Source organism: Panicum virgatum, chromosome 4N (genome assembly GCF_016808335.1).
Source record: "Panicum virgatum strain AP13 chromosome 4N, P.virgatum_v5, whole genome shotgun sequence".
NCBI lineage: Eukaryota > Viridiplantae > Streptophyta > Magnoliopsida > Poales > Poaceae > Panicum > Panicum virgatum.
This window is the reverse complement of record NC_053148.1, coordinates 6661406-6669810: the sequence shown is the minus strand read 5'-3', so window position 1 is coordinate 6669810 and position 8405 is coordinate 6661406. Positions and strand designations below refer to the sequence as shown.

The 8405-nt window shown below is 46.2% G+C and overlaps 1 protein-coding gene across 1 annotated transcript; it reads right to left on the bottom strand.

Moving 5' to 3' along the window:
- Window positions 1–417: 417 nt before the first annotated feature.
- Window positions 418–2137, bottom strand: LOC120671612. The gene is made up of 5 exons (XM_039951998.1): window positions 2004–2137; window positions 1629–1932; window positions 1452–1550; window positions 983–1363; window positions 418–861 (listed from the first exon to the last, which is right to left on the bottom strand). The coding sequence occupies exons 1-5, from the start codon at window positions 2120–2122 to the stop codon at window positions 700–702; spliced, it is 1065 nt and encodes a 354-aa protein (XP_039807932.1). The 5' UTR covers window positions 2123–2137; the 3' UTR covers window positions 418–699.
- Window positions 2138–8405: the final 6268 nt, after the last annotated feature.

Below are 8405 nucleotides of genomic sequence, written 5' to 3'. Positions count from 1 at the left end.
AGGACTGCATTTTACACTTGTTGGCGTGGCAGCTCCCTTTGGTCGCGCCACTCCCAGTGGCGCGACAGATAGCTACCTTGCTGCTCTGCCTTGCTTCTACTGCTGGTGCTTGCTGCTGCTCTGCTTGTACCTGCTAATGGTCTCAAGTGGCTTGGATGAGAGGAGCCAAACAGGGATTTGTAAAAGTTAGTAGCATGGGTCAGGCCTCGTCTCTTTTGGTTCTTACCATTTTCCAGAAACAAGATTGGTGAAACCTTGCTCCAAGATCCATTTATTTTCAAAGAACAAGTAGCTTGGTCTGGTTAAAGACTGATCCATCAAAGACTGATCACAGAAAGAAGAAGTAGTTATGATCCCCAATGAATTTGTTAAAGAGATCCATCAAAGACTGATCACAGAAAGGAGAGCTCTTGTCACTTGGTTCTGTTATGAGGTTGAAATCTCCAGCAATCACAAGAGGCAGAACACAACCCTGACAAATATTACTTAGCTCATCAATGAAATAGGCAGACCTATCATGATAAGCAGGTCCATGACAAGCACAAATAGTCCATTACAACCTACAGTAGTCCATTACAAGGATCTTGTCCATCTCAACCTAAAGTGGTCCATGACAAGCACAAATAGTTCATGACAAGCACAAATAGGTTCTAGGTAGCATTTTTACAATACATCTAGGAACAAAGTGTCATTGCTCCTTCATCTACGGCGCCGTCCACGCTCGGCAGGGCTGAAAGGGTCGGTGGGCCGCCGTTGCCTTCCAGGAACTGTTGCGAGCACATTCGCGCTACCAACGTCGGTGTGGTCACGAGAACGCCTTTGTCGGCGACGCGGAGGAGAAGCGGGTGCATCCTGAGGTGCCTGCACAAAAATATATAACATTGAGGCAAGTTGAAGACCAAAAATGTGTACAATATCACGTTTTCTTTATAATGATGCAGTATCAGCTCTAAGTTAGAACATTTCAATTACACATGCTTACCTGACTCGATTCACCCTGAGTCTGCGTTCCTAGGGGAGCATCAAACATCTGTGACATCCTAAGCACCTGAAAGCTTGGGTCCTCATCTTCTGAGTCGCCTTGGCGGTCGGACTCTTCACTGCCTTCGGATGACTGGATAGCTTTGTCCCTTGATAAGGCATGTGAACTAGTCCTGGAAGTGGTCCTTGAACGGCTTCTCGAACCGGAATGCCCAGGAGTTGTAGCGGTTGCGGCACCGTAGTGAATCGGTGTCCGTATGCTGGAAGTGGGGCCACGGGCACTTGAAGTTCCCGCACCAGAGGCCTGTGGACCAAACGCCTCATCTGGCCGAGCCATGCAATTGACCCTAGCGGCCATCCGCCTGCAGCTCCGACGGACTCTCTGTATCAAAGAGCAATATGTGAGTCATTACCCGTTCAACTATATTTCAGATAACTAGTTACATTTGGATTCAAGGAAAGATAGAAACCTCGACAAATGCCCTAAAGTGCCCCCCGGCATTGTCTCCTTCGTTTGCATGAGCCATTGCCACGCCAGCCTCGTTAGCGAGGCGTCCGAGTTGTTGTGCCTATTTCAATTCAGTTAGTCCAAAAATAATTGAAAATGTGCAAACGTAAGGAAATGTCAAACAAAGAGCATGATGTACCATGTAGTTCTGCAAAGGGCCTCGTTCGGGCTGAACTCCTCCACGAGTGATATCATCGTACGCATCGATGATGTCATCATCATCGTCGGTGTCCGCGTGGTCTTCTATAGGTTCAGTGGATTGTGGTTGTTTGACTGAAACTCTAGCCACTGAATAAAGCCACCGAAGGTACTCCTTGTAATGGTTGTGCCTATGTGCCGGTCCACTTTCCGGATGCATCCTTTGCCTTTGTTCCCACTGTGCCAGTGGCTGTGCGTGTTTCACACGCCAATCATTCTCAGTGTACCGTTTCTTCCTGTCAATACTGACATAAGAGCGGTGTATTAGTGAAATTATATTGGTAAAGAGAAATGAATTTGAAGGCATAAAATGTACCTATGCAAAGCTTGGGACGTCGAAATTCCCTCCGGAGGGAAGTCTTGCAATCTGCCGAACTGTCTCTTCACACGGTGCGGCAAGTGCATCTCGACTACAAAGAAAAAAATCAAAGGCATGCAAGTCCTCCACAGTTCGGCATCGCATGTGTAAATATCACTCAGTTCCAACTCGTCCAGCTCGGCTCTACTGTACGGTGTCCAGAAGATCTACATACCACATACGCATTAGAAATCATGTAGACAGAATCATTTATTTACCGAACGGTATGAAGGTTATAACCTGATTTTGAGTGAGGCAGTCTAGGTCGTCCATGTAACGCATGTAGCGGCGTGCAGGATCCCCTCTGACAGCTCCCACGTTCTTCCAACAGTAAGCAACGGTGGGCCTGGACTCCTCATCATGGTGTGGCCACGGCTGCAAAAGGAGGAAAATTATGGTTATACAAAAATCATTTTATGTCCCACCAACGAAAAGTGAGATTGCAACGCTAATTAATACCTCAAGTTCGCCTCGGTACGGCCGGCCTACAGGAAAGCGCTCCCAAATCCAGATTTGCAGGAGGTATGCACAACCTCCTAGGTTTGAATCATTCGCAATGCGCCGACATGCGTCACAAAGCTGCCGGTACATCCAAGCTAAAGTTGCCGACCCCAACTATACTGAGCAATGTTCTCCCACTGCTAGCCCACAATTGGAAGTATCATCCATGAAATCGTGTTTCCCGAACCATCAGGAAACAGAAAACCTCCAAACAAGTGCCACAACCATACGCGAGCATACCTCTCTACAACCCCCTGCGGTGCTCCGTGAGGACAATGGTTAAAATTCTGCCTCAACCAAGGCGAGCTAACCCCTGAGGTCTTCCTGTTCTTGACCCCCTCAGGTGGTTCTGGAGGCCGAATCCCAATCAGTGTTTCTACCATATCTCTCCAGCCATCACTCTGTATAATGCCGGTCACTGCAATTCCCTCTAAAGGCAGCCCAAGAATCATCACCATATCTTGCAAAGTGATGCTGACCTCCCCGCAAGGTAAATAAAAAGAATGTGTCTCCGGCCTCCAACGGTCCACAAAAGTAGTTAACAGAGGCGCATCCATCGCTGGGAGGCCCGCACACACCACTCGAGCAAGAGGAAGCATCCCAGCCCGGCGAAGGTACGGCACATACCGCTCATCCCACCGAAGGGGGGAGTGGGTACGTGCGCGGAGGGGTGCCAACACCTGATATGGGAACAAATGAGTCATTATAGGTAGCTAAAAAGTTAAATTGAACTATTGAGAAACAGTAACACTAACCTCGGCACGGTCAACTAGGACGTGTGCTCGGTGCTTGGAGTCGTAGAACGTCTCCAGTAGGGGGAACGTGGGGTGTGCCATCCTGCAATGATTAATCAAAACTCGATGAGTATAAGACAAAAATAAAGACCAAGACAAATCCAACTAATAATGATAAGCAAAGCACTATATGTATATATTAATATTTGTGCTAGGCACAAACTACTGTACCTCTCCCCGTGTGATATGCCTAGTCCTCTTTCTAACGCTTGTTGTGGACGTTCTTTTTCGTTTAGATTTTTTTTCTTCTTACACTTGCACTGAGAACAAAATCTATGGCACTTGGAGCAACGGTTCTGGCTCCTGTCCTCATCGAAATCACAGGTGCCATAGTCCGCACTAGCCCGACCTTGCGACTCGTCCATGTCACCTTTGAGCCTTTTCTTCCGCCTCCTTCGTTTTTTAGGTTTCAATAGTGACGCATCCGGCACGTACTCTAGTCCCTTGTACTCGGACCATTGGGACGGATCGAGATAAGGCTCAAAACCGGACTCCCATATGTTGATTGTGTTCGACCGAGCGTAGTACGGGCTCAAATAAGTGGGGCTTTTGAAACAAAGTCCTCGATCTCTAGATGCCGTTATTAGGTGCGAGCATGGAAGGTGTAACAGCTGTGGTGTCATGCAAGTGCAGTCGCCAGATCTGAGGTCCACTTTGTAATGGCGTCCTCCATGACTCTCTCCTCCTATATTTGTACCACCTGCACCTCTAACACTATAAATCATTTTTTCAGGGCCGTAAGGCGCTGCAAGCTGGTTCACCGATCTATCCTCAGCATCCTTCAGGTGTTCCTCCGCTATTAGTCCCCATTGTCCACCCTAATCCAACAAACTCCTGCCTTTACCCCATCTATCGACGAAGTACTCGTTCAACTTCTCGAAGGAGTACTCTACAATGCCTGCAACAGGTCTTGACCGAATACCCCTAAAAATATTATTTAATGACTCTGCATTGTTCGTGGTCATGATACCGTACCGCTTCCCCCCTTCATCATAAGCAAGATCCCATTTATCCTTGTCCACCATCTCGCCTTTCAGCCACTCCTTGGCCGTGTCATTCATTTCCTTTTCTAAATCAGCAAGTTTTTCTTCAAAAGTTTTCTCCGTGCGCACTGAACACAATAACTTTAGTTTCCCAATTAGTTCCTTCTTTTTCTAACGCCTCCACATGTTTGCTGCAAAATGTCGCATGCACCACCTATGCACAAGAGGGGGAAATCCATCCATGTGCTCTTTTACACAGTTTAAGAGGCCATGGTGCCGGTTAGAAATCATACAAACTTGTCTGGAGGGACCCAAGACATACTGCCGCACCAGCTTCATGTACCAGGACCAGCTGTCGTTGTTTTCTCCTTCGGTCAAAGCAAATGCTAACGGAACTAGTTGCCTCTTTGTATCCACGGCAACTGCCATCATTAGTGTCCCCTTGTATTTACCCGTCAAGAATGTGGCATCCACGAGGATCACAGGTCGACAATGCTAGAATGATTCAGCACACTGGGGAAAGCACCAGAACACCCTTTGTAAAACATGTTTGTACACACCATTGTGAGGAAGCATCATGTTTCCCGTGTGTACGAACCATGTAATCCCTAGATTGTATAGGGACATGCCTGTCAAGACTCTGGGCACCCTTGCATATGACTCAAGCCAATCTCCCCAGGAAAGAGCTATAGCATGCTGTTTTGCACGCCAAGCTTTCGAGTACTTCACCCGGTAAGAACACATGCCGAAAATTGACTCCATAAGCGAAGGAACGGATGTGTCGCTGTCCTTCCGAACAATACCAAGAATGCGATGTGCTAGGTAACATGCCGTTCACTGTGCGTGAACTTGCTTGGGTCTGGAGGATGCACATATGTGAGGCTGTCTGACTTTGGTGATTTTCCACTGACCCGTGCCCCTAACAATCCGTGCTCATACACCCCATAGGCACCCCTGCTTGCATAGCACATCGTACCGTACGCTCTTGTCCGAATGAACCACATTAAATGGACGATGATGACGCACTGCATAATCAGCTAAGAAAAACTGCAACTCTGGAAGTGAATTGAACTTCATGCCCTTGCGAATCTCTGGACTGTCACTATCAATTACAGACTCGCTTTCAAAGACATATGAGTCACAAATTGCTCTATGGATCCTACTAAGATCCTTATCATTTGAAACCGCCGGGTCTTCAACGTGGGCTAGCTTCATCATGCGCAACTCTTCAGCGGTATAACTAAATCGTGCCTAAGCATTATTAACAGCTCGACCCATTGCCCCATCCCTACACTCCTCATCACCACTTATTTCCTCATGACTAGGGCTGGATCCGTCGTCATCATCATTTTCCTGCTCTGCTTGGGGCGCCCTAGCATTACCCTCCGGTTCTTCTTCCCCAGTGGCTTCATCATCGTCATCACTACTATCGTATTCATTGTCCTCTGAACCTAAAGAAACATCATCATCCTCTCCAGCACCCCTCTCATCCTCCTCATCGAAGGTACCACTGTCGAAATGATCGCAAGCGACGGCCATATCATAATCCGCAACAAATTCACTAGCACAAGTGAGATTTGGGACATCTTCTACAACAGTTGACTCTTGAGTTATATTCTCAATACGAAATGAAACTTCATCTACTATCCCAACTGGTTCTTCTAATCTTGTTCTACAGGTTATTTCAACAACCACCTCTAAACAAACCACATTTGCACGAGCTACTATATCCATGTACTTTCTCCAATGCATCTCAGATTCCAATGTCATGAAAACATAATGTGCTCTAGCTTTACCACAATCAAATCTACCCCTCAGAGATATTTCATCAATTCCATATGAATGTTTTGAAACCACCCGGTTTACCAAATCCTTTAACAATGGAGGACTATCGAATAGTTCGACATCCTCTACCATATTCTCAAACTCTCCAGTTTCCTTAACCATACCACCATGAAAAAACCGAACTAATTCGTCCATCTACAACAAAAAAAATGGAGTACCTTCATCACTTATACAAAGAAATGAACTACAAAAACAATTCTTCACGGTGCCTAGAATCCATGAGTGAAACCCATATTAACATCCCCACTACTCAATCCAACTTTGACCGAATTCATAATATATTCACAAATAGATGTCTCCAAATCTATACTACCAAATATATGTCTCCAAATATATTCCATAATAGATTCAATGAAACAAATTTGGTATTTTAGATGCTATTATATGTTTCCTATAAATTTGGTGAAAGTTAGATAAGTTTGATTTAGGACAAACCTAATATGATGTGTAAAAAAATAGAGGGAGGATAAGTAAACAACCATCCATTATTAGCTAAGACTTTGGTAGATGTTATAATCTAATAACCCTACATTTGCCTAGCAACCCTTGGATCTTGAAACAATATTACGAGTATTACATCACATGAGCTTGCACCTTATCCTAAGAACAACTAGATGGATCTTGAACCAACCATGACAAGATGATCAGATTTTTACGAACCTAACCGCAAATTTAATAAGCTCAACTTCAAAGGAGTACAAGTAATTGTTTCTCTCTCAAAACTATACTTGTCCTCATACTAGGATTTGGACCAGGTAGCAATGCTAATACAGGGCTGTGGTAAGACCAATCTAGATGAACTACAAAAACAATTTTTCACGGTGCCTAGTATCCATGAGTGAAGGCCATATTAACATCCCCACTACTCAATCCTAGAAATCATATTAATCGATGCATGCACGTACTACCTCACGTCCAAATCGAGACCAGAGTACCATCTACGCATCATCTAAAGCCCTAATCATGAGAAAACTATCAACTACGACATGATTTTTCAAATCAAAAACCCAACCCTAATCACCAAGAATCCCTAATATCTACAAATGTGCACGGTTAAAGGAGAAAAAAAATGGGAGCAATACCTTCGGGGAAGGGTGGGGAACATTTTCCCCAACTCCCCCCCCAAAGGCCGGATTTGGGGGGATCTGGGGGGGCGGCCGGTGGCGACCCCTGGACGACCTCTGGGCGGGGGGGAGTGAGGGAAAGAAAGGGAGGGTGGGGGAGAGGAGGCCGGCGCGGGCACAGGACATTGGCCTTGTCGTGCCAGGCCGCATGGCGCGACAGTCTTGTCGCGCCAGTGCATGTGGCGCGACAGCTAGTGCCACATCATCGTCGTCGCGGCGCTGCGCTGGCTCGGGAAGCCAGCGTGGCCACACTGTCGCGCCACATGCAATGGCGCGACAGAGGCTATCTGTCGCGCCATGCGGCCTGGCGCGACCAAACGGGTTACGCCCTGCAAATAAAAACAAATACGGGTTAAACTTAAAAATTTATTAAAAAAAGTTTAAAAATAAAAAAAAATTCCCATGGACCACGGGACACCGGCCACTGCCCAGTCACATGGATGGCTACAGCTGCGTGCCCCGCATCGGATCCTAGGGCCTAGTGTGTGCGCTGGACGCTGACGGTGGTGCCCGCGGCGGGGTGGGACAGGGTGTCAGTGGCGGCGTGACTGACGCGTTGACCGCGGTCAAGTCCTGGAACTGGACCACTGGGTTTCTTTCAACCACCGTTTTCTTCGTGTTGAGATGAAAAAAATAGTGATGCTACAAATAACACATCGGATACGTCGGTACATATTTAAAATATTAAATATAAATTAATTATAAAATAAATTATATAATTTGTCTGTAAACTGCCCTTATCAGAGCATATGTTTCTATAGTAGTTTAATGTCTAATTACGACCTAATTAGACTCATTAGATTTGGATAGAGTGCACAAAACACTCACATTGTCTGTTTTGCCCCTGCCCGCTCTCTGAGCCCTCGGTAAGCAACACGTCTTTTACTAGTTGGATGTGAGTGATGAATGAAATAGTGATTCCGGTTCGTCTCCGTTTTAGTGACACTCTTCCTCAACTACTGAGAGGGTGCCTAGCCGGGGTTCGAAAGAACTCTAAACGGGGTAGCATCCGTGGCAACTGAGACAAGCTATACCAGAATGATGCTGGCTCCATACCGGGCAGAGTTATAGGTATGAAGGTCTTCATCAAGAAAAGATAGGAATTGGACATCT

Bases quoted from the DNA above. Each gene is read 5' to 3' on its own strand.
- LOC120671612 (XM_039951998.1), bottom strand. From the start codon at position 2,122: ATGCCTTTGATTTTTTTCTTTGTAGTCGAGATGCACTTGCCGCACCGT. The intron at 1,933-2,003 runs GTACATTTTATG...CTCTTATGTCAG, and splicing joins ACGTCCCAAGCTTTGCATAG to TATTGACAGGAAGAAACGGT. The intron at 1,551-1,628 runs GTACATCATGCT...GAATTGAAATAG, and splicing joins GCCCTTTGCAGAACTACATG to GCACAACAACTCGGACGCCT.